This window comes from Leucopleurus acutus (genome assembly GCF_964270905.1).
Source record: "Leucopleurus acutus genome assembly, chromosome: 1".
Classification (NCBI taxonomy): Eukaryota; Metazoa; Chordata; class Mammalia; order Artiodactyla; family Delphinidae; genus Leucopleurus; species Leucopleurus acutus.
Genome location: NC_139142.1, coordinates 140,690,333 through 140,717,284, shown reverse-complemented (window position 1 = coordinate 140,717,284; position 26,952 = coordinate 140,690,333). Strand labels below are relative to the sequence as shown.

At 38.4% G+C, this 26,952-nt stretch overlaps 1 protein-coding gene across 1 annotated transcript in view; it reads right to left on the bottom strand.

The window, feature by feature from the left end:
- ARIH1 (ariadne RBR E3 ubiquitin protein ligase 1) overlaps window positions 1-25,012 on the bottom strand; it is a 121,182-nt gene extending 96,170 nt beyond the window's left edge. The window contains exon 1 of the mRNA XM_082862183.1: window positions 24,303-25,012. Within this exon, the coding sequence (XP_082718309.1) occupies window positions 24,303-24,671 (369 nt within the window). The 5' untranslated portion in view covers window positions 24,672-25,012. The remainder of the gene's footprint in view (window positions 1-24,302) is intronic.
- Window positions 25,013-26,952: the final 1,940 nt, after the last annotated feature.

Here is a 26,952-nt window from a genome sequence, read left to right as displayed (position 1 = left end):
GGATGGGATTGCACCGAATCACTGTTAAATTGTTAAAAATTTAGTGGATGTACAGTTTTAGAAGCTAATGGTAACCTCAAGGTTTAACAACCATCTTTGCCACATCCCAGTTGCTAATCATTTCCAATCCTTTGAGGAAACCATTTTAAATTCTTTTAGCTGTTTCTTCTGGTATTTATTTTTATTCTAAATAATATCCTTATGCTCAGATAGTTACTATCTTTCCATTTTAGATATTATCTATCATCTTCCTTGTGAAAGTTGAAGATTTAGCACTCCTACATACACCCACTCCCAAATCATCCTTACATTATTTTATCATAGTTTTTATTCAAGCCACTATCCATTGTTTTTAACAATCAACTAATAGGAACTCCAAGAGGGGAGGGAAGGGAATTACCAAAGCAGTATTAAAAGTTTATTTCCCAAAGCTTTAAAAGGACACAAGTCTTCCAGTTGAAAGGGTCCAATACGATCAGAAGATTCACATTTATACATCTCTTCAGAACACAAAGGATAAAGAGAAAAGGCTGAAACTTTTTTAAAAAGTTATCAAGAAATGGGAAGCAGACTGGTCATTTATTAGCAACAGTGAATGCAGAAGGCAGTATCTATCATATGCATTCCAGTCCAGAAGTTTCCTGGCTAGTCAATCTAGCAACCAAGATTAAAGGCAAACTGAAGACATTATCAGAGTCACAATGAGCAATATCCTACAAAAAGTTATGTGGGAGTTAAATTAAGAATGTAGTCCAGCAAAATGAGACTAAATCAAGAAAAAAGACATAAATCTAAGAAACAGGGGCAGAAGTGTAATGTAAAAGTTCGTGATTGATGGCTATACAAGAGGCCTAGTGGGAAGGGCATCCTGATTAGAAGAACAAAATGGAGGACTCCAGGAGAAATGTAAATACAATCCAAGCGTAAATTGGACTACTTGGACTGTCACCAAATGATATCACCATAAAAACAAACATTACTCAATGGTGTCACTTTAAAAATCAAGCTATGAGCGAACTAAGACTTCGTTATGATCACAAGGCAAAGGAACTTTGATAACATAAAAGTATAGGTAGCATAAACTGCGATCCTCAAAGATGCGAAAAGGAGGAGGAAAGAGATAATGCCAAAGGGTGATGGAAAGAAAAAGGTGCATTAATTAAAATTATAAATGTAATCATTTGAAGACATAATAGGTCTTTACTTTTTTATCTGCTACCATATGCAAGTATTACTCTCTTTTTTTAAAATCACAAATTACAGATTGGAGAAAAGAGCTACAACAACTATCATATATTAAGAACTAACTAAGTGGCTTCCCTGGTGGCGCAGTGCATAAGAATCCGCCTGCCAATGCAGGGGACATGGATTCGAGCCCTGGTCTGGGAAGATCCCACGTGCCACAGAGCAACTAAGCCCATGCGCGGCAACTACTGAGCCTGTGCTCTAGAGCCCGTGAGCCACAACTACTGAGCCCATGCGCCTAGAGCCTATGGTCTGCAACAAGAGAAGCCACCACAATGAGAAGCCCATGCACCACAACGAAGAGTAGCCCCCACTCGCCGCAACTAGAGAAAGCCCGTGTGCAGCAACGAAGACCCAATGCAACCAAAAATTAAAAATAAATAAATAAAATTTTAAAAAAAGTTTAAGAGCTAAGAATAGGCACAAAGGATATGAAAAGGCAATTCAGAGAAATGTTCAATTAAAACAACCAAGTAATATTTTCCTTATCAGACTAATGAAAATTTTAGGATTCTTAATAGTGTCAGAAAGAGTATAGAGAAAATGATAGTTCACACACTGTTGGTATAAACTCCGTAACCATTTTTGAAAACATTCAGTCGTATTTATAAAAACCGTAAAGGTCTATACCCAAAGGCCAGCAAGCTCACATCCAAGGTTAGGTTGGGTCAAGAAAGGAAAAGGAAAAGAAAGGAAAGGAAGGAGGCACACAATAGAGGATGAACAAAACGTCCAATAAAGTCATATTAGAAAATACTGTACAATCGTTAATTCCATAGTATAACATTGAAGGAAAAAATAGCAACTTTCAGAATAAAGTGAGATTGGAAAAGAAGTGGGAAAGAGTACAAATACAGCTATTTTTCTTCTAAAATAAAACATTTCAATTGTAAAGTTTATTGACATAAGCATAAGAAAGCACCACTTTTTAAAAAAATCAAATCTTAGCATGATTTAAATAGTTTCCATCTTTACCCTCTTACTAAGAATTCCTTTTCATAAAGACAGAGATTAACCAGATTTTTGTAAAGATATCACCAACATGCATTTTAAGAAGGTGAAAACTAAAAAGCAGAAGTTACTTTTGAAACGTCAACAGTGGCAGTCAGGATTAGAACATACCTAGGTCTCTAAAATTCAGAACTATTTTGCTTTATACTGAGTTGGACTGCTAGATCTGACCATTTTGAAGAAACTATAGATTCATGACTAATATTCATTTTAATATGCCATGCGATAAGATAAAAAATAATTTGTGATTTATTTAGACCATGAAATTTACCTAAAATACTTTTGAAAGAAGGTGCTAAATATGAAAGTTTAAAAAAGTTAACCAAAAAGGTTTCTAAGACCAAAATAACAGCGGGGGGCCGGGAGGAGGGCATCTTAAAATACACCAAAACATCTTGTCTTAAACACTATTGAGCCAGGGCTTCCCTGGTGGCGCAGTGGTTGAGAGTCCGCCTGCCAATGCAGGGGACACGGGTTCGTGGCCCGGTCCGGTAAGATCCCACATGCCGCAGAGCAGCTGGGCCCGTGAGCCATGGCCGCTGGGCCTGTGCGGCCGGAGCCTGTGCTCCGCAACGGGAGAGGCCACAACAGTGAGAGGCCCGCGTACCGCAAAAAATAAAAACAGAACAAAACACTATTGAGCCAAAATATCGGTACTATGGTTTACCATGGAACTTCACTTCAAAATACATTTCCACATTCAAGCAACAGTAGACTAGATCTCTTCAATATAGTATATAGAGTTTATTAAAGTAACTATTATCATCAGTTTTTTTGGGCCAGAATTTAGGCTATAAGTATCTAAGATTTTAGGTTTTACAGTCATTTTGAAAACCCAGCATTTTGAAACCAAATACCAACTTTTATCTGCCTTTTCATTTGGGAAGCCTTGAGAAGCACTGTTTTAACCTATTAGAAAAACAAAACCTCTTTCATTTAGAAGCACAACAGCAAAGAAAATGATGCAAATATCTGTATCATTCAGCTATCCCTATAAAATCTCACTTTACAGCCAATACTAGAGTAATAAATAAGCAATCCAACATTTTACCATACTATATATAAAGCTTTCATTTCTTTTTCTTCATATGTTTGCATTGTACTGCCTAAGTTCTTAAAACCTGCCTGTGATTTAGGTCTTAGGATTCAGTTCTCTCATTCTAACCCAGTATTTACCAAAAAAAAAAAAAAAAAAGCCAGGAATTGCTATTACAACTTCTATCATTTGGCAAGTAAATGGATCCAAATATCTAAGTAAATGCTACGAATATTTAAATAAAAATCCTTAAGTTTCCTTATATAAGTTAAAGAACGACCTGGAAGATTTAGATTATTTCCATCAAAACAGAATCAGATATATAACATTAATATATAAATATACACACATGGCCAGATCAATCTATCTTTCCTGCTTCTTCTCCCAGTTTTATAAATGTGATCCTTATGCAGCCAAAAATAAATAAAATAAATAATAAATCTTTTTTAAAAATAATAAATGTGATCCTCTGTCATCATAGTTTCTGAAATCAACCAGGTCCATGAATCAAGCAAATATCATAAATATCCTCCATTTAATCACTTCTTCTATTATTCAGCATTTTTTTAAAAGATAGTGGCAAATACCAATTTACTTTGTTGCCTGAGTGCCAAGTAAGCTTCTGGTTTAAACAATAAAACTGTGCCCTTTATAAATAGATATGTCAAATTTGTCATGTCAGAAGAAGCTTTCCATAAAGATTCACAGGATAAACAGTATGCCCTTAAATAATTAGGTATTCGCTGCCAATACGTGCTCACACATATGTGTTTAATGATCCTTTAATAACTTGTCTTTGGAATGATTCTGTCCTACCTTTGCTGCTGCAGCCCTCCTGTCCTTTGCATCACTGAATTCATACTTCTGGAAGTACCCAATATGCACTGTAACAGACAGATGGACAGATCAATGGGCCACAGCGACAAAGGCCAGAGAGACAGACTTGACAAAAATTAAAATCAAGGTATATAAAGGGGAGGGAGGAACCAGAAAACATATCTACCTATATTCTATAGTAAAATACCTGAACTTCGGATCTGCAACCCTCTCATCCACATACCAAATAAATTATTCTTGATTTCCATTTTATTCTTCTCTCAACTAGAAATAGTACCACTGCCATAGGCAAAATAATCAGTATTTTTAATACCATCAGCAGTTAAAAGATACAGCAGGCATTTCTGTAACCATGCCACACGATTTCTTCAAATAGAGGTTGCTCTTTAATACACAAGAAACTATCACATCCAAAGACGACTTTCTATGACAAAATTAAAATGGCAACTATTACACACAGAAAATTTCTATTGCAGTGTCAAGGCCTATGTGATTATAGTATACTACTGGGAATCACTGAATGAAAGTCACATTTCAGCATTTTATCATTCTGTATTTTCCTGTTTTTCTATGTAAAAATGTTTGCTCACACCACATCTAGATTAATCTGGGGGCTTAAAAGAATGTATTAGTGCCATTAGTGCTTAAAAGAATGTATTAGTGTCATTTAGGCCAATTTCCAAGATAGAGTAAAACATCTATACACAAAACTACCAACAGTATCTTTAAAAGCCATGTAGAGTCCTCCTGCTAGCTCAAATCCATTCAAATGAGTATTCACACTTCAAGAGGCTTCCAAAAGTTATTTTTTGAAAAGTACCTTTATATCTCAAAATGCTGGCTTGGCTTAAGCTTCATCAAAAACTTACATCTATGTACGTCATTTTAATTTAATCAAATATTTTATTTTGCATGCATCTAAAATAATACAGAGCCAAGCTACATGTTTAAGAAACACTGAGGGAAAATGTTTCCCCTTCTACTTCCAGGGGATCTAACCATTTACATATTTCTTATTGTAACCCCTCAAAAACATGAGTGGGTAATGTGTAATGATAATCAAATGTAATGCATAATCTCTGACTAAATTCTAGACTAGAAGAAGAAAAGCTATGAAAGACAACTGGGAAAATGTGAATGTGATATGTATATTAGATTTTTTTTCTATGACAACTTTATTCAGATACAATTCATATACCATAAAACTCACTTTCAAAATGTGTGATTCAGTGGTTTTGATTATATTCAGAGTGGTGACACATAGTTGTGTTAACCATTAATTTTAGAACATTTCATCACCCCAGAAAGAAACCCCATACCCATTTGCAGTCCCTCCCCATTCTCCCCTTTCCCCACCCAGTCTCTATTTTTTGTCTCTATGGATTTGCCTATTCTGGACATGTCCTATAAATAGCATCATACAGTATGAGGTCTATTGTGACTGGTTAATTCTGTCATTTAGTTTTACTTATCTAGGAAGGCCAACAAGCTGATAGCTTGCCATGGACATCAAATAGGTCTGTTTTACTGGGGGAATGGAGAGGAACTATTAATTCAGAAGGTTAGTTAAAGGAAGGCTGCTTAAAGCTTCAGCTACATTATAACATGAGGAAAGACAATTTATTAAAGTTAAATAACTGATACAAAGTCACAGAGCGGATAAAAGGCAAAGTTGGAACTAAACTTAGTTCTATATGATGCCAAAGACTTAACCACTGAACTATTTTATCTCCTAATAAAATAATCCACCAATTCTCACTGATGCTACCCTCCTAATACCTTGAATACCTCTCCCACCTCTCCATTCCTGCCTTGCTAACCTCATCATATATTTCTTGCTCAGATTATTGTAATACATTTCTCACTACTCTCCCTGCTTCCTAATATCATCCTGTTCTCATTTACTCCCTATACTGCCAACAAAGTGGTTCTTCTCAACACTAATCCTATATTAAAAGTTTACAGTTGTTTCAACTGGCCCCATCTCATTTGGCACTATGCTAAAATAAAGCCTTTCACAAACTGCCTACCTGTCTAGCCCCAGCTCCTACCACACTACTTTCCAATAATTTTAGCAATCTTTTCAATTCCTTATTGTTCATTCAACAACCTAGACCGTTAATAGCTTCTGGCTTTGTACATTCCATTAATCTTCCTCCTCTGTCTGGAATGCCATCTCCAACCCCATCTGCCTAGTGAGTTACTATTCATTTTTCAAAACCTAGCTTCAGACCACTTCCACCAAGATCTGTCAGTCCTTCCCAGAAAACAGCACTAACATTCCTTCTCTGACCTTGTAAATTTACTGTTGTACATATCACTGTATTATAATTTACTTAGACAAGCCTCCTTAAAGAGTTGTCCAGTATCTGTATGCCCACAGCACAGTGTAGCCACTAAAAAAATACTAGGTAAAAAAATCAAACAAATACTCAACTTATATACTGTTCTCTAATTAAACTGAAGCATTATTTTTAGGATCCCATTAACCTCAGAAATTCGTAAAATAATCACGATATTTAGGGTCTTAAATGGAGGATAAAAATCAGGTTAGGGGAACTGTGGAGGTTCTACTTCTAAGAGAAAAGTATTAAGAATAAAGATAGTAATAGTAGTGATAACCTCTGAGGGAGGGAAGCAGGTAGTTAAGATATTAAGGTGGGAGATTTTCTACTTTTTTATCTTTTGTACTTTTTGAATTTTGAGCCAAGAAAATATATGCATAGTCAAACAAAAGTTTTTTAATCCTAAAAAAAAAAAGTATCAAGTCTTAGAATACTAAAGCTGTTTCAATTTTTTTTTAATCAGAGGTTATGGAGGAGAGTTCAGTCATTTTGGCCCCAGCATGCAACGTATTTCTGTATTTTGTTTTGGTTACACAGAATGAAAACCCTGATTCACAAAGATATGAAATTTGCATGGCCATTTCAGAATATTCTTCACTTAAACTGATCCAGAAGCTTAAAAAAAGGCAGTAGAAAACAGTTTATTCAGAGTTGACTTGTTAACACTGTCTAGCAACTGCCTTTATTTTTATAAATGCTGAGTCAGAGGAAATACGCAGAACTCAAAACCCCAAAACTATTAATAGTAGAAACACATCAGGATGAGTTATCTATCCACTTGTTACTGCAAAACCTGCCAATGTCTGCAATGAGGGTATGAACAAACATCTGCATCTGCCTGAATCCAAAATACCAGTTCATAATAATCTTCACTCAACAATCCATAAGAAGTGAAGCAGAAGCTTTATTCTGGATTCTGCACACACAAAAAATGTTAGCCTGGATATAGTTTTAACACATTGGTAATCTCCAATATGATAAATAGTTCTTTAAAACTTATAGAAAGGCTATCATGAGGAAGGGTTAGAAGCAGGTAGGTTCAAGTAAAAAGCTACAGAGAGGCAGATATTAACACCTGGAAAAACTCAAAATCAGAGCTGTTCAAACATGAAATGCGCTCCCTTCTAGAGTGGCTGTGGGAGTTTAAGTCACTGCGGAGGTTCAAGAATAGGCTTAAGCTACTCTTAACCCTAAAAGGGATCACTTAACAGGGAGGTGGTATACTTGGTAAGTTGTTGGCCAGCATAACCTTTAAAGATCCTTTTCATCCTTGTTAGTCTTACTCTATGTGAATCAAAAATTGTGTTGACTTCGACATGAAACAAATATCAGGCAAGTTTACTGTCATCCTTCATTCTTTAGCTATTGTTTACGTATTATGCTTGCATTCCTAAGGGTGCCTAGAGGATTTTTGTGAATTTTAAAGTCCTATTTTCACCCTTTTGGCTTTACAGTTGCATGGAATGCAACATTATAAATCAAGCTTCAGGTACTCATATATTTCAAGGACCCAGTGTTAACTACATTGATGCAATGTGAATTGAGATGATTATAGAAAACAGACAAAATGTTTAGGGCCAATGAAACGGAATTATTAGATTTAAAAAGTCAGTTAGACTGGTAAGTAATATATATACTCTCTTTTCAAAGGAATATTACTTCCATATTAAATGAGTTTAAATAGTAAGTTATCAGTAATACACTCCTCTAAGAACGTCACAAAAGAAATATTTTCTCATTATGGAACAAAATAAGTCAAGTCAGCTTATCTCCCTTTAAATATATAAAGCATTTGTTATCCAGCGCATCCATAACAATTTCACAATGCTATTCTCCCAGAATCTCTTGGTGCTTCTGTCAGGAGAATGCTGACTTTGTGGACCACTAGTCTCAGTTCGTAATTTCATACATAAATCACAAATAAATTTTACATTATATATACATTCTATAACATCCATCAAATATGTAGAATTAACGTTAAAACTTTGTTTTTAAGTGCTTAATTTGGAATAGAAAACAGTAAATGTTATAAACAGCAATTTTGGCTTGAAATTTTCTTGAAGGTGGTATATATGTAGGCTGGAAAGTTTAAATGGGGCTTGTAAATAGTAGGCTTCTGCCTCTATATCACTCTGGTTTATTATTTATTTGGATTCATAAGCAACAGCACTGAAGTCACAAAACAGAGCCCATTGACTCACTCTGTACAAGTCAGTCTCCTGGCGCATCCAAAGCTGGAGACAGAAAGGTAGAACAGGTCTAGAGAGACAAACAGAAAATACGCAGCACACAAGACAATAACATTCATATATGTTTTATTTATATTTAATGATATAAAATACTGAGTTCTGACCCTAGCCATGAAAGCCTAGGCAAGTTACTCAATTCCTCTAAGTCTCCATTTCCTTATCTATAAAATAGTAAAAATACCATCTACTTCAGAGAAGAGTTGTGATGACTAACATCCCCTTAAATAACTGGTTAAGAACAAAAAATGGAAAATGTATCAGAGAAAGAGAGAAGAGTTAATTCAGTGAAGTCAACAGAAGAGGAATGTGAACAATTCACAAATTAAAAACATAGGGATAGTAACAACTTATTTTTATCAATAATAAAATCAATAAGAAAACTCATTCATATTCAATTTTGACTCTTCAAATCAATGTTTATCAGCTATGGTCCAAGACCTGTGCTGGCCAATGAGAATACCGAAATTAATACACTGATCCTACCTTCAAGGATTTTCAGAGTCTATTTAGCAAGAGAATAATAGAGATTATTTTTTAAATAGGAGTCTATACAAAATCCTGAGACCCACTCAAAGGGAAAGATTCAAAGAAGAAATGATGCTTAAGGTGAGTCATAAAGTATTAATGAGTTTATCGGGGGAAAGCATTTGAAACAAAGGAAAAAGCCTTACAAAGGCACAAAAAAAAATTTCACAGGGACTATCACTATTTTGCTATGTCAAGATGAGTGTGAAGAAATGACAGATAAGGTAGCCAAAGGTCAAATTATGAAAAGTCTGATCTATCATGCTTAGAATCTTTTCTCCTAATCTGCATCCTCTGGTAAACTAGTTACTGGAACCTCCTAGGCTCAGAATCCCTAGGCTTAGTAGGTTCCTCATAAACACCATTTCCTGTCCCATTCCTACTGCTTATCATGATTGGTAAAGATTTGGTATACTTTCTCAGGCCATAAACTTAGACCAAGTATGAACATTTCTGACACTGTCATAAACTAAACAGGATGACCACTCAGGAAAAAAAAGGAGACATTCAGCATTTCCTGAAAAATCTGTGGCGACCACACTACACTCACAAGGCCCCATTTTCCATCAATATCACCCTTTTCACATTCTTTCAATTTTTCTGATTTTGCTAATGAGACCCTTCCAATAACTTCTAATAGCTTCTAACAAGACTCTACTTATCCACACAAAGGACTACTTTCCTTCTTTCCTAAACACCAACTAGTCTCTTCTTTGCAAGGCAGGGCTTTCCTTAACCAAGCAGCAAAGAGGGGTCAAACCACAACAAACGTGAAACATGTCAGGGTTGACCTGATGTAAAAATAACACCTCAAAGACAAACTGGTAGGTGTGGGATTTCTGGGTAATGGCAGTACACTAAGATACTCAACTATGAAAACCAGGCATGGGCAAGTCAAGAAACAGGATATAATTGAGATCAGGCTACATGTGGATAAAAGTGGGCATGATAGGTCCTGAGTTATTGACTTTACAATCAAGGATTTATTTACATGTCTGCCCTTCCTAGACTAGGAACCCTAGACAGGAAGGAATGTTCTCCACTCATCTTTGTACATCTTGAAAGCAGTTCTTCAGCACAAACCAAGCCTTCAGATAAATGCATCCTCTGCTGACAGGATGACTACAACCTCATCAGAGACCCTGACCCAGAATTACCCAGCTAAACCACTCAAGACTATAATACAGTAAATGTTTGCTGTTTTAAACCACTAAGTGTTAGGGTAATTTTTTATGTAGCAATAGATAACTAATACAAGAGACTCATTTAAAATCAGTCAATTAGCTAAAATGAAAGATTCTTTTAGGACTGTAAAGCTTTCAGTATACAAATACAAAGAAAACCTAAGTACGAGAATTTGGCTCAGTCAAAAGGTCCAACTAAAATCTGAAAAAGTTTGGTACAGCAGAAAAAACTTCTATTTTAAAAGTCAAAAAGCCCCAGTTTCAGGACTTTCCTAGTGGCGCAGTGGTTAAGAATCCGCCTGCCGATGCAGGGGACAAGGGTTTGATCCCTGGCCTGGGAAGATGCCACATGCCACAGAGCAACTAAGCCCGTGCGCCACAACTACTGAGCCTGCAAGCCACAACTACTGAGCCCACGTGCCTAGAGCCTGTGCTCTGCAACAAGAGAAGCCACCGCAATGAGAAGCCCGCGCACCGCAGTGAAGAGTAGCCCGCCGCAACGAGAAAGCCCCTGCACAGCAACGAAGACACAATGCAGCCAAAAATAAATAAATTAAAAAAAAAAAAGACCCAGTTCCAATGACCTCCACCAGTCTCTAACAGAGAAACTCCTGAGCTTCCCTGATAAACCCATTTCTCAGCTTCCCTAACTTCAATTTACTTACCGATATAATGGAGATAATGCTATTTTCTTGGGATTTTGTAACGAATACACATGAAGACACCCTAGCATGTTTTATAAATATCAGCTATCATTACCACTTTTGTCTATGGTTTGTGAGTCTCCCCTTACATAAAAATGAGTAAATTTGATCTTTTTTTCCCCCATTCTGTTATTTTCCCAAATCTAAGATATTCCTTACTGCAATCTTTAAAATGTCATACTTTCTAGCTGGAATTCTAGTTCAAGGAATGCAGGCAGCCTGTAGAAGAGAAAAAGGCAAGGGAACAGATTCTCCTCTAGAGCCTCGAGAAGGAACACAGCCTGCCAACTCCTTGATTTTAGCCCAGTGAGACTCACTTTGAACTTGACTTTCTCAACTGTAAAATAATGAATTTCTGTTGTTTTAAGTCACTAACTTTGTGTTAATTTATTACAACAACAAAAGGAAACCTAACACTGAGACTTGAAGGGATGTCTCAATGAATGGAGGAACACTTGGTCTTCCACCCAGGGCATTTACTGAATCCTGGGATTGCACAGGGCCGAGACTAAAAATCTAAAACCTCTGAAAGGCAGAGGGGCAATGATTAAAGTTTGGGACCCACTAGGGGAGGGACTGCTGAGGAAAACACCAGGTTCTTAGTTGAAGACTCTAAAAGGCCAATGGCAGATAAGAGATAAACTGAAACTGAACAGGGCTAGAACTCAGCCTTATTGAATTAAGGCAACCATTCATCACTCTCACTGTCAAGCAGAAGGAAAAATAAAAATCCTCTCTGGACGAATCCATCATCATTCAGAATCTCTAAATAGTTTATATACAGTGTTCAGCATGCAATCAAAATGTCAACTGACAGGAACACCTGACTGAAAACTGGGAGGAAAATAAAGATAATATGAAAAGACTAACATAATTCAGATATTGGAGTTAGCTGACAAAACTTTTAGGAATAAATTCTTAATATGCTGGAGAAAATAGAACAAAAGATGGAAAAGAGATGAAAAAGAAGAAATCACCAGAAAATTAGCATCTATAAAAAAAGAATCAAATGGAAACTCTAGAATATAGTATCTGAAATTAATAATTAATTGAGGGGTGTTTAATAGTAAATCAGACAAAGGAGAAGACAGATTTAGAGACCCAGATGATAAATCAATGGAAATCATCCAAACTGAAACACAGAGAAAAAAGGATGTAAGATGCACAAAAGAGCATTGGACACATACAGAAAATAACAAAACCTCTAATGTATGTGTAACTGGACTCTCAGAAGGAAAGGGGATAAAGGCAGAACTGAGAATTTCCAAAACTCTTAAGACATCACAGATTCAAAAGGATCTGAAAACACAAAGCAAGATAAACACAAAGAAAACCACAACTAGACACAAAGTAAAAAATATTACAAACATCCAGATTCAAGATTCCTTTAGCTTCCTCCTACTGCAAACAATGGAAGCCAGGAAACAATAGAATCTTTAAAGTGCTGAAAGAAAACTACTACCAACCTAAAATTACAAACATAGCAAAATATTCTTCAAGGACGGGGGTGAGATAAAAATATTTACACAAAAAATGTTTACTAAGAGCCTACTATGTGTCAGGTACTGTTCTGGGCACTGCGACTACAGCAATGAATAAAACAAAGTCACTGCTCTCATACAGCTTTCATTGAAATATAAGAAGTCAGAATATAAACAGATTAACAAATGGAATATGTCAGGTGGTATCTCTGAGAGCTCCTCCTTGAAATATTAAGCATCTCATTCTATTTCCAAACATCTTTCCCAAACTAGTAATACCTCATGATTCACATTTCTAATATTTCTGTTAATATCCCCCACAGCATCTAACATAGCTTATATATAAATGTTTCTGAATTATCAGTAGTAATTCCTAATCAGCAGTAATTCCTAACTTGTCATATATAACCCATTGCTAATTTACAGTAAACTCATATAACGTGGTTAGTCATATCTCCTGTTTGCACGCCAATACTATGCTTCCTTAGTGATTCAGAAATATTTCAGAATATCAGAGCAGTGATTCTCAACCTGTTTGGTCTCAGAACCCCTCTTCATCTTAAAAATTACTGAAGGTGCCAAAGAGTTTTGCTTATGCGAATTATAACTATCAATATTTATGATGTTAGATCTCAAAACAGAATTTTTATAATATGTATTAATTCATCAAAAAGTAACAGTAATAAACCCCATTATATGTTAATACAAAAATCATTTTTATGAAAATATGTTCTAAAACAAAAAAGTGGAAAAAATGCACTATTTTAAAGTCTCTTTAATATCTGGCTAAACAGAAAACAGATTCTCATATCTGCTTCTGTATTCAATCCTTAAGTATGTTGTTTTGTTTAAAGAATAAAGAAAATGTAGCCTCTCAAAGATATGTAGTTGGAAAAAGCAGAACTTTTATAGCCTTTTCAGATAAGTACGGATATTCCTTTTGATATTACACCAAAACTCAAAAAGTGGTCATTTCTTAAATGCTAGTTGTAAAATAGAATCTGAAACCATATCAGAGAACTTTTCTTATTCTTGCTATATTAAAATCCAATCTTGAACTCTGAATGGATCATTTACCAATGCATGATTGTGAAATATCACAATTGGTATCACTGGAAAATTGGTCATTTGGAAAATACTGGTTCATTATGTTAAGCAGATCTTCTAAATGCTGACATATTATACAGTATTTCATCAGGAAGCTCTCAGCCTCACAATGGCAGATGTAAGTTTTCCAAAATTCTAATTTTCACTTAAAAACTAAATATTTTATCATTGGCAACAAATACTGTAAGCAGTTTTTCTTAAAATAACAGGTGTATTTCATTCATTTTGAAGAAACATTTACAAACATTTGTCTGAATAACCAGTTTGCCAGCCATTTTTTCAAGTAAAAACAGGCAGCTTGTTCAGCTCACAAATCAAATGCACAAATGTTTTTCAAGACAACCTCTGTACTTTAGTATGCAGAAGTGCTTTAGGCATACCACCAATTTTGCCATATAAGCTATTAAGAAAATGTGTGTACTTAAGGGATAAGATATAACACTAATAATTTTTACTGCTTCACCCAGGACAATAAGTGAAACCGACAATTTTACTGAGTGTATGGCAGTGAAAAAGAAAATGACTACTGGTATAGTTGGTGCCACTGATTTGACCTGTGCTAAGGTTCCCGTGGTTTTACCCACCCACTGCTTCTGCACCATCAGTACAAATCCCAGCACATTATAAAAGGCAAGTAATGTCTTAAAAAGTTTTCCTCTTATGGGCCATACTTTGAGAACTACTGTATTAGAAGGACTCAGGTGTTTTAACATAACTCTCAGTCCAAATAAAGTGCCAGGGAACTACATGCAAATAATAAAGTTTAATCTGAAACAGGTGCTATATATTCAGAGGCCTTAAAAAGCTTGCCCTCCCGGAATTTAAACACTTTTTTCTTGCCATCTTCTTACACTATTACTGTGGTGTTATCTAGAAATCATAAAATAATTTATTAGTGCCAGAAGAAAATCGTGTCTGGCTCCCTTTGGTTTACAGATAAGGAAACCAAAGAAGCAAGCATTTGCTAAAAGGACAAACTGCAGTATGTATTCACTGAGTTTCTACTATGTCACAGACTGTTAGTGTGACATATGCTATGGATGAAAACTCAGCTCTCACCCTCAAAACCCTCATAGCTAGCTAGTGACTTAGGTATTGGGATAGCTATATTACAGCCTCATGTAGGCCACACCAAACATCCTTACAAGGTGCTATGCAAACACAGGTAAGAAAGCAGTGATGGTAGAGAAGAGGGACCTGGTAAGAGATACGTCATATCTGAGCAGAGTATGAGTAGGACTATATCAGGCAGTTAAAAAGAGAAAGAGCATCACAAGAAGAGGGACCAGCATGAGCAAAAACAGTAAAACATAAATGTGTATTACATATTAAGAAATTATAAGTAGTGCAGTTGGGGTTGTGGGAGAATCGGGAACAACAGAAGAGTGAAAAAATTAGCTGAAATCAAGATGGGGAAGCCATGAACACCGTATTAAAGAATCTAGACCAGATGTATAATAGGAAATGTGTGTGGCAGCAGGGAGGACAATGAAGTCTCTCTTTTTTTTAAGCAGGAAAGTGACTAGTATATTTGTATTTGGTAGTAATGACAGACAGACTGGAAGCCCAGGGACAAAAAGGCAAAATAAAAAGAGGCCCTAGGGAGTTTCCTGGTAGTCCAGTAGTTAGGACTCCTGGATTTCAATGCCTTGGCCCAGGGGGTTCAATCCCTGGTTGGGGAACTAAGATCCCACAAGCCGCATGGGGAGACAGAAAAAAAAAAGGCCTTAGATTAGGCTTAGTTAGTAAAAAGGAGAGGAATAACATAAATTTCAGAGATAACTTGATCAGGGCTAATTAGATATGGGAAATGCAGGGCAAAAGAAGAATCAATGATGACTTTCAAATTCCAAGAATGGTTAACTAGCAAGTCAATCAAAGGAAGAACAGCCTTAAGGAGAGAAGGCAATAAATTTGGGTTTCAAATGGGTTTCAGAGAAATATCTGTCCAAAATGTCACAAGTTTCAATGTGTCCATATTAGAGGTTTTTACTTATAAACACTTGCTAAGAGAATCAGAAAATACTTCAGTCTCTAGCTTATACTTAACCCCTAAAAAATGTACAACCGTGATTGAGAAAGGATATATATTACCAAGTAATTGAAATCATTTAATATTTGAATTAGAAGTATGACAGTTTCAAAGGAGATAGCAAAGCAAGCCTGGGGAGAAGTGTCTGAGATTATACCTATTCTTAGCATTGTCTAAACAAATGTCTTAGTAATAAGGAAATGTTACCTAATACTTCATTATCTGCTGTAGTTTTTGCCAAAATGTATTAAGTGTCAGGTCACTGTGACACTTCTTCTAAATGGAACATAGGAAAAAGGAAAAATGCTATTCAGCAAGTTTACATTACAGGAAAAAAAACTACACGAAAAAACTCCCAATGCAGTATTTGGCCTTAATACTAGCATTCTCATTTTTAAAAATGAAAAAAAGTAGGGCTCTGAAAGTTAATCTGCCAGAGCAGCTGCTAGCTCAATAAGACCTTTTAAAACTGCCTCTAAGATACCAAACTACCCATTAATTTAATTCAAATACCAACTGGGTATCTACTATGCACCAAGATACATCAAGAAATATTATTCAAGATCAAGCCAGATGACTACCTATCACTGGGTGAATAAAAATTTAGGAAGAAGCTAAAATTTAGGAAGAAACTTAAATTACACGATTGTAGAAATCTACTGATTCTATAAAATGTGCCATTCTTTTGGAATTGAAGATCTAACACTGGCCCGCATTTTAATTAGCTTGGGCAGTTTCGATTTGCTTTGTTTTAAATACAGTAGGCTTTTTTAAACACTGAAAATAAAATAAGGCAAGGACTGCCACTACTATCTCCATGGACTCCAAAGGATCCAGTCATCCCAGGTTAGAAGCAGCCTCGGATTACAGATTATTCTCTCACCTAGTAAGTGATCATCAAATGTCAGCCTAACTACTCATTCTTCCATTTATCCCATCATTTAATGGGAATAATTAAGCTATTTGTAAAGGTACATAGTAACACAGTGTGTCAAGATAGTCAAGATCTTAGCAAAGGGGACTTCCCGGGTGGTGCAGTGGTTAAGAATCCACCTGCCAATGCAGGGGACACGGGTTCAAGCCCTAGTCCGGGAAGATCCCACATGTCGCAGAGCAACTAAGCCCGTGCGCCACAATTACTGAGCCGGCGCGCTCCAGAACCTGCGGGCCACAACAACTGAATCTGCGTGCCACAACTACTGAATACCTCACACCTAGAGCCCATGCTTCGCAACAAGAGAAGCCACCACAATGAGAAGCCCGCACACCGCAAGGAAGAGTAGCCCCCGCTCGCCGCCAACTAGAGAAAGCCCAAGCGCAGCAACAAAGACCCAACGCAGCCTAAATAAATAAATAAATTTATTTATTTATTTAGAAAGAAAGATCTTAACAAAGTTATGGGCCTGTGATTCTATACCTATGAAAAGTGTCTAATGGAAAAACAGAGAAGTAGGCAACCTACATATTCAAAGATATTGGTTCACTGTCATAAAAGGAACAAAGAAAAGGGGATTGACTAACTTCAAGAAGAAAAGTTTTTCCTTCATGCTTCCAAACAATAATTGTTAAGAAAACAACAATAAAAACCTTCATCCAAAGGGCCACCCTAGGAACAACAGGTCCAAGTTAAAATGGAAACAGATTCTAATTCCATTTTTTTTCCCTAAATCAAGAGTTAAACTTAGAATGAGCTACATCACAAAATATCTGTCATTTACTCATAGTTAAGCAGACCGGAATGTTAAAGAGAGAGGATTATTAGAGACACTGGAAAACAACAGGGGCTTTCAACCCTAGTTGTACATTAAAATAAACCAGGGAAAACTTCTGTTTAATGACAATGCCTGGTGCAAACTCCCAGAGGCCCATTTGCTTAGTCTTGGGTTATGAGTGCCAGCATTTTTTTAAATCCTCAAGTAAAGAAATCTGAATAAAATGAGTAGACTGCATCGATGTCAATATACTGATTATATTATACTACAGATCTGCAAGATGTTACCACTGTAGAAAAATCAGTAAAATGGGTATACGGCATCTCTCTGCATTATTTCTTGCACCTGCATGTGACTCTACAATTATCTCAAAATTTAAAATGTGATGAAAATTCCCAGGTGATTCCACTATGTAGCTAAAGTTAAAAACAAACAAACAAACGACTGGAGAATCTCAGATTCCTGCCAAATCTAAGAAGCTGCAAATTATTCTTTCAATCTCAGCCATTGAAAGGTAATTAGGAATGTTTATCATTTAAAGATATAATATTTTGCAAAGCCAAACACAAATAATTTATGGTTATTCAAAACTAAAAAATCCAAATTAATGTAATACCCTCCCATTTGTATATAAATTGATTGGATAAACATTATACAGTAGTTCTCATTCACCTCTTGACTGAGCCAGATTATATATATCATGGTAGGTAGCCTGTAAAATGGCCCCCAGGATCCACCTCCTCGTCTTCCTACTTCCGTGTAATCCCTTCCTCTTGAGTGTGAGCTGGACTTACTCACTCAAAACAAGTAGAATATGGCGAAGGGATGGGATGTCACTTCTGAGATGAAGTTATAAAAGACTGTGGCTTCCATCTTGGGGGCTCTCTATCACACACACCCCTCCCGGCACCCGCCCCACGGGAAAGAAGCTACTGTGTTGTAGGCCACTTTCTGAAGAAGCCCACATGTCAGGAACTGGCCAAAAAACAGCCAGTGAAAAATCTGAGGCCTGCCCAACAGCCACACGAGTGAACCTCGAAGGGGATCTTCCCCTAGTCAAATCTTGATAACTGCAATCTGGCTGATATGTTGGTTGCAGCCTTATAAGGGACCCTGAGACGAGGCACCCAACTAAGGTGAAGCCAGAATCGTGGTCCACAGAAAATGTGAGATAATAAATGTTTGTTGTTTTTAAGCCACTAAGTTTTGGTAGAAATATAGGGCTAAAGATAACTAATACATACAGCTGCCACAGGTCAAATCCAGAAGAAAGTAATCTAACCTGGTGACTTCTGCCTACCTTTGTTCATAGTATCAAACCTCCCAGCTTCTACAACAGTATCACCCATAACTAACAAACTCTGTTTTACCTGAGCTGACTTCACCATCACCGGGACACACTTTCCTCATTCTTACTTCAATTTCTTAGAAGGGCTTCCTATCCGTCTGTTCTATCCATCCAAATCCTAGACATCTTCCAGATAACACCCATAGATCTCTCTTCCATGAACACCTATTACTATCCATTTAGCACTGACCTAATAGCTTTGAGTGTCTAAATTCAAAGACCATGAACTCCTTGAGAATAAGTCTCATATTTTCTTCAACATGTTATACAGTATTGAGCAGTTGCATTTACAGTATCCAAGACCTTACATCTCTTCCAATGTATCAACTAAAGAAGCTCTCTCAACTATTTTTGTTTAAAAAACAAAAACAAAAACCCAGGGGGTGAGGAAGGGTGGAAGAAAACCCAAGTGTTCCGACCTAGAATGTGAAATGTCACTAGTTTGGCTTGCATGTTTGCAATAACTGAGTAAAGACTACCCTAATCTGAAGGATTACAGTAATGATAACAAATCCCCTCCATGATTAGCCTAGTAAGTGTTGTGCAGGCTCTTGAAATTTTCCTTTTATTAGTTTCTTAAACAATCTGCCTTCCCTCATTAACCCACTCTTTAGTAATTTATCACTAGTCATTACAATGGAGAAACACTGCTGTTAAATTTCAACTAGACCAGTGGTTCTCAAACTTTAGCTTGCATCAGCATCACCTGGAATGCTTGTTAAAAGAGACTGCCAGGGTTTCCCTGGTGGCGCAGTGGTTGAGAGTCCGCCTGCCGATGCAGGGGACACGGGTTCGTGCCCCAGTCCGGGAAGATCCCACATGCCGCGGAGCGCATGGGCCCGTGAGCCATGGCCACTGAGCCTGCGCGTCTGGAGCCTGTGCTCCGCAGTGGGAGAGGCCACAACAGCGAGAGGCCTGCCTACTGCGAGGGAAATAAAAAAAAAAAGAGAGACTCTGCCAGAGCCCACCCCCTCAGTTTCTGATTCATAGGACTAATGCCGTAAGAGATTCAAAAAGAATTAATGTAATTTAAAGCCTATAGCTCAAGGAGATCAGCTGGGAAAAGATAGAAGTTCAAGAGGAATAAACCACACCAAACACCTTAATAGCTTCAAAATACACAAACACACACACACACACACACACACACACACACACTACTTCCCCTCTCCCCCACCCTAAAAGTTAACCAATTTAAATTCATCTTGATACAACCACTTGAATTCAATTTCTTGGAAACAATGAGCACCTCCAACTCACTGAGGTTTTTAAAGGATGTTAGAAAAACAAAGCATTAATGTAAAAAAGACCAATCCATTATTAGTTCATCATTCCTGTTTTAACTTCCCAGATCCAAAAATCAGGCAAAGGAAAACAAAAACTGAAGGTTCTGAGATGTAAATTAACTTGCCAGTCAGGAAAAGCAGTGGCTAGAACTGACTCCTGTACCACTACACAATACACTGGACTATACTGTCTCTAATTTATGCATGAAACCTCACCTTAGAAGCTCTTTAATTAAATATTTTAATTAAATAAATGGGTGAAATAATAAAGATTTCAAATCAACAGCCAACAGAAAATTTCCCTCATAAAGATTACATATTTCTGTTGTCTTTAAAACAGGTTATTTAGAATAATAAATAATAGGAAGATGCCCACCCACTTCTCTTTATGCCTCCTCTCTGACCACTCACATCCAACAGTCCCACGCGCCTCTTCCTCAGCACACCCTTTAAACGTGGTATTCCTAAGGGTTACTTGACCTTCTCACTCTACTCATTCTCCCTGAGTGAGTCAAAATCATGACACTGGATGAACTATGACTATTCCAGTGGTTCGGAACTATCACTAGAGTGGCTAAAAATATAGAGATGCTTAGGCTCCAATTCAGACCTGACTAATGGATAACAATCTTTGGGAATGGAGCCCAAGGACCTCTATGTTCCCCCACCTCCATATGCTTCTGAGGCAAGAACCACGTCCTCTAGAGTGACCAGCACAGACACAAGGTACAACCAACATCTTCTAAAGATTGCTGTGGAAACACAAAACAGCAAGTTTAAACATCCCTCAACTGCAGAGTTCTGTAGTGTTAGTTTAATAAATTACTTAGACATTTAGGCAATTACGTTAGATAACCACTGTATTATTATTAACCACTTTAATATGAACAATACTAGTTAAGTAAATGTAGCTAGGTAAATTAGGGGCTTTAAGCACTTCTCTATCATTACTATACGTTAAAGAACATCCCTGATCTTTTCTTAAAAGTTCAAAAGGTAAGCTAAGTACCCACAAAGAGTTTTAATAAAACAAGAACAAATTAGACAACTATAACAAGAGTTACAGAAAGCCAGAAAACCAAGAGCTTTCTAAAAGAAAAAGTGTTAACTTACTTGATTGAAGACTATAACTAACCCACAGGTATCTACATATAACAGTATTAATCTGTTGTTGCCCAAAAAAGGAATCAAATTCCCCCAGGAAAGATTAAATTAACTTGGCATCCTTTTTTACATTCAATCTTTTTCTCCTGCACATTTATTTTCAAATCCACTAACATAACTGATTCAAAAGTAGCACTGGGAAGAAGGGGATTTAAATTTTCTAGAATTAACAGTAAGCTCCCTGATGTGAACTAAATAAAACAATGGTTTTTAAACTTACTTAAAACTTACTGTCATATTAAACCAACGTTAGTTTTAATTGAAAAACTTAAAGGCTCTATGAATATAAAAAGGACTTATAAATCAATAAAAGATAAACATCCCAAAAGGGGGTAAAGTGAGCAAAAGCAAAGGGCAATTTGTGAAAGAAATACCAGTGCCCAGTAAACACATTAAAAGTTCAACCTCATCAGTTTAAAAATAATAAAAAAGCAAATTTAAAAAATGATAACCTTTCTGAAAGCAATGTGGTAATATGTATCAAATGGTTGAAAATAAGCAAATTCTTTGACTCAGCAATTCAATTTATCCTAAGAAAATAAAACATTCAAAGATATATCTATAAGCATAGTCCCATGGGGTTTATAAAAAATGGAAACTGGACAATAAAAAGGAAGACCAATAATAACAGATTGATTAAATAAATCAGTTTAGATATGTAATTGTGTAAGCGCTTGAAAAATAATTACTTATTGACAGGAGAAAATTGACACTCCTGTTTTTGTAACCTGCTTTTTTCTACTGAAAACATGAAGAGAACACAAAGTTTGACTGTGTTATTATTTTTTAAAAAATATGTACAATGTATCCACAGGTCTGGAACAATTACTACAGTTCAAATTCTGATGTATCTCTCCCAGTGGCAAGCAAAATAATTCTTTTGTCTTTTTTTGCTCCTTACAGCATCAGTTTTTTCTTACAAGGTAATGTGTTACCTGTGTAACTTTTTAAGTTTAAATCTATTAACATAAATAACCTATAACATAACCAAAGCCTAGTTTAGTGTACCATTTGCCTAGTATATACCATTTGGAGAAAAAACGGTCTGGGATAAATCCTATCCTTTGATTTACTGATGTTTCTAAATATGAACTTTTAACAAAGGAAAGATACTTATTTCAGCAATCCTACTTAAGAGCATGCTTAACATGAAGTAAACTAGGAAAAAAAGTTGTATCAAAAATCCAGCATGAAAACATGATTAAAGTAGGACACCTAAAAAAATCCCTAGTATTTTGTAGGTCTCCTTGGTTCAGTTCATCCACTTTCATTCCTTTTCCCCTAAACTAACAAAGAAAAAATGATGTCACATGCATTAGCTACATCTCTGTTCCAGAAGCAACATAAAGAACTTGTAAGGTTTGGCCTCAGTGATTAAGGACACACCTAAGAGCTGAAAAAGCTGGATGAGATTTACCTACATGAAACAGACTATAAGTTAAAAAGTTAAATAATAAATATCCATTAATTTTTAAAGCTAATTAAAATGCCAATAAGCTAGGTACAAAGTTTGAAAACATCAGATTTTATACAGGTTTACTATATACTTTATATCATAAATAAATGAAAAGAGAATTCAGGGTTTCACTGTAAATTCAGTTTCCTCAAAAAAAGAAAATTTCTCAATTTAGCGACCTAAGAACTCAACTGTCATATTTTTAGGATCAGAAAGAGCAGTAAAACTTATCTTTCTTCTACAACCCTTCAATTTCCTCCTCAAACTACATCGTCTATAGAAAATTTGAGATTTCCACTCTTTAGTAATAGCACTAGATTTTCAGATTTTTTTTTTACTATTATTCAAACCACTCTCTTCAAATAGGCCTAAATAGATGGTTCCACTTCCAAAAGAAAGTGTCGCTTACTAAACAGTACTGTAAAAATCTATTAATCATTTAAACTCAACAAGTAGGCAGTGACATACTGCTAATTTGCCAGTGAATATTGGCCAACCAATTTTAAGGGGGAAAAAAATGACATACCAGAAGGCAACAGTAACCTGCTGCTCACATATACAGTTTCATTCCATGTAACTAGTGTTTTCTAAGAGTTGCACTGAATCAAGACTCCATTTTTATTCTTCAGTCATACCCCTGACCCCTCATAATTGTTTTCTCCAAATAAATGTAAACTTTTGATTTCCTAAAGCTCAAAAACGCAAAATCTGACCCACGAGAAGATTAAATGAGATGTGGTTATCAACTTAAACCGAGCCCAACTTACTGACCACGAAATACAAATTATCAGAGAAAAGGAGCCCAGAAGCAAAAAGTCTCCACTTGCTAACTCACAGCAGAGTCCTGTCCAATATTACACAATAACACTGAGTTTTGCTGTGGTTTTAGCTGCAAGGCTGGGTGTGCAAGCTGCAGCAACTATTCCAACAGCTTCAAGTATGCTACAACTGAAAAAAGTAGTAGTCAGGACCCAAAAGAACAGCAACGACTTAAAAAGAGGCAAGCAGAAGCCTCACCATCAGAAAAGAAGGCCCATCAGCACCTCTTCCGAGAAATAGTTCCCTTCCCCCACCTTTAAGTAGGCACTTAAGACTGCCAAGCAGATCCATTTCTTTATTAACTGGTGCCCACTTGGGGCAACCGTACACCAAGCAGCTCTCAGGCCTACTCTAACCCCTTCCAAAAGTTCTCAAGTGAGGCTGAAGGCCGGGGAAACCGTCTTAAGGGCCCAGTTCTTCCAGCTCTCCTCCACCCCACCTACGCCCCGCCCCTATAGGCGCTCCTAGGGCCAGAGGAAGGACACCCGGCCCAGGGACGGGCAGGAATTGCCCGTAAGAGAAGTCTTAGGCGGCCGGAGGCCTCCGCCATAGCAGGACCTGGAAAGCACCGCCCCCAGCGCACCTCCCCACACCCGGCGAATGTCTGCTCTATCCCCAGCAGAGACAGCGGAGAAGACAGGGCCGGGAGGCACCGGGCTGGGCTGCGCACCAGGCCCAGGCCTGCCCCTCGGGGCCGCGCGGACCACCCGAATCTGCTCCCGGGTCCGTCCCGGTCCAGCCCACGCCGGGGCCACCCTCACCTGGATGACCTCGTTGACCTCCCGGATACATTCCACCATGTGTTGCAGAATCTGCTCGGCCGTGAGCACCTCGTAGCGATAATCCTCCTCCTGCTCGTGCCCCGGCCCGCCGCCGCCGCCGCCACCACCGCCACCACCGCCCGGCCCCAGAGCGCTGCCGCCGCCGCCGCCCGTCTCCCCGCACAGCAGTCCGTCCCGCTCCCCGCCGACGCCCAGCCCGGGCTCCACCAGCTCCACCTCGCCCAGATCCAGGTTATCATCGTCCGGCTCGTCGTCGTCCTCGTCCTCCTCCTCCTCGGCGCCGCTGTCCTCCTCACTGCACTCTTCGTCCTCGTCGAACTCGTAGTTGTAGCCCTCGTCCGAGTCCATGGCGCGACGCGCGGGGGCCCGGCGGACGCTGGCCCCTGAGGCGGGGAGAGGGCGGGGACGCCGAGGCCCCGGCTCTCGCTCCGGCTCCGGCTGATGTCCGGACGCAGGCCTGGCTCCGGCCCCGCGGGCCGCGGCTCCTCCCCGGGCGCGGCGGTAGGCGGCTGGCGGCGGCGGGGAGGGCGCGGAGGAGGGAGGGAGGGAGCGAGGGGGCCGCTTGCCGCCCGCCTCAGTCAGACGCGGCTCCGCTCTGGCCTCCGAAGGAAAACAGTCCCCAGCGCTACCTCCACGGCCGCTGCTACTGCTACTGAGCCAACAAAGGGGCGTGCGTCACCGCGCCGCGCTGCGTCGTCGCGTCACGGCTCTTGACGTAATCGCGCCCCGCCCCGCCGCCCCTGCGTAGAGTGCGGGGAGACCCCACGGCCTGGGCTGGCCCAGGGAGCGCGGCGCGCTGCGGCGCGGCGGGAATTGCCGGCTGGGTCCCAGCTGCGGTCGCTCTTTGGGCCGACGCCAGCGGACGGTGTACTGGAGGAGTCAGTGGCCTCCTGGTCACCGAGGGGGACGGCTTGGGGGGAGCACCTGGACCACCCAGGTGGTGGTTTTTGACGCAGGCCATGGGGATCCAGCCCCTCGCGCAATCCGTGGGGGAAGGTTGCCTTCCCACCGGGCCGGGGAGACCCTTCCCGCCCGCCCTGGAGTAATTTCAGGAAAACCTCGGCTGTTCAGCTGATATTCCTGTTGCCTGGGCTACTCAGTGAATTCTGTTTTATGCAGATCGTCTAAACTGTGTAGCAGGTGAACCTCGTTTTGAGTAATTCATTTGATTCTGTACAGACGTGCTGTGATTTTTAAGTCGCCTATAGTGACGTCATTTTAAAGAAGCGTTTCCTGAACTCAGCTTATCAAGCACCTATTCAAGGCCCTAAACAATGTTACAGTCATGGCTTGCCTTAAATGAGCACCGTGTAAGGGGTTTACATATATATTTCTCATCTTCACGGAGCCACAGTACCCATTTTATACCTGAGACTCAAAGGGAAAGAGACTTGACCAAGACCACAGAACACTTGCTCTATTTTAGCGCTTAGGTGACCTTAAATATCAATCATAAAAATACTTTATTATATGTATGTATAATATGTATTATATACTGCATTGTATATAAAATGCATTGTAAGACAACACAATACCGACAATAGTAGAAATATCTACAGACACCAAATAAAGCAGAGATAGTGCTTGTCTCTTATCTGGAAATGTGCTGTGTGAGCTGAGTGTTGATGGATGGCTAGGAGTTTTAACAGAGAAGGTAGGGAAGATGGTCTAGCCTGAGAAAAGAACAAAAGCAATGGCACAGTAGGTGTAAAGTAGTTTAGTTTGGGGAGCTTAAAGTGTAAGCAGGGTAAATGGCAAAATATTAAGCAAGTTAGTGACCAGGACAGTAAGAGTATTTTATGACATTCTAACAGTAGGCTTAAATCTTTGTAAGTGGGACGGGAGAACCAGAGAAATGTTCTGAAGGAAGAAGTGGCATGAGAAAACTCCCTCTTGGGATAACCTGAAGGACTGGCCAGACTGGAAATTTGTTAAAGTCTGAATACCTAACTTACTTATAAACCTTACCGTTCAACCTACAGGTTCCTTTTGGAAACTGATTCTGAAAAGTGAAAAATTCCTTTATAATGTGCATAAGCCTCTACTAATTTGTCCGTTTTGTAAATTTTTTAATAATCAGATCTCCTGAAACAATCTTAGGATTTGCAAATTAAAACTTTTAACATCAATGCTGGTAGGTCTTGGTCCTTTGATTCTATTTAGCGATTCTAGGTTGTTGCCACACCTGGGGCAAGTTAAGGACACTAGTAACCCTTCTCATCCCCACTATCATATACCTACAGAAAAAATCAGCAATGCTTGTCAACACCCTAAACTCCTTTGCCCCATCTTTCTTTTCATCTACCCCTATCTTGAGTGAACCTTACCATTCACATCCTGCCCTTTGGTACTGGAGCAGCTGACCACTATTGCAGAAATTTTCATAATCACATGCATTCTGTTATTAAATTCCAATCACCTACCACACCTGAACCCTCAACACCACCCAACAATCCTGTTAAATTTTTCTAAATTGTTCTCCCACTCTAGGCAACTTTCAAACCTTTGCCAGTTTTGTCAAATCCCCAATCCTGCCCTTCCAAATCCTCTCAAAGTACGTGACTTTACATCACAGAGACATTTGACATCATAAGGACCAATGTGACTGAAGCATACTGAGCAAAAAGAG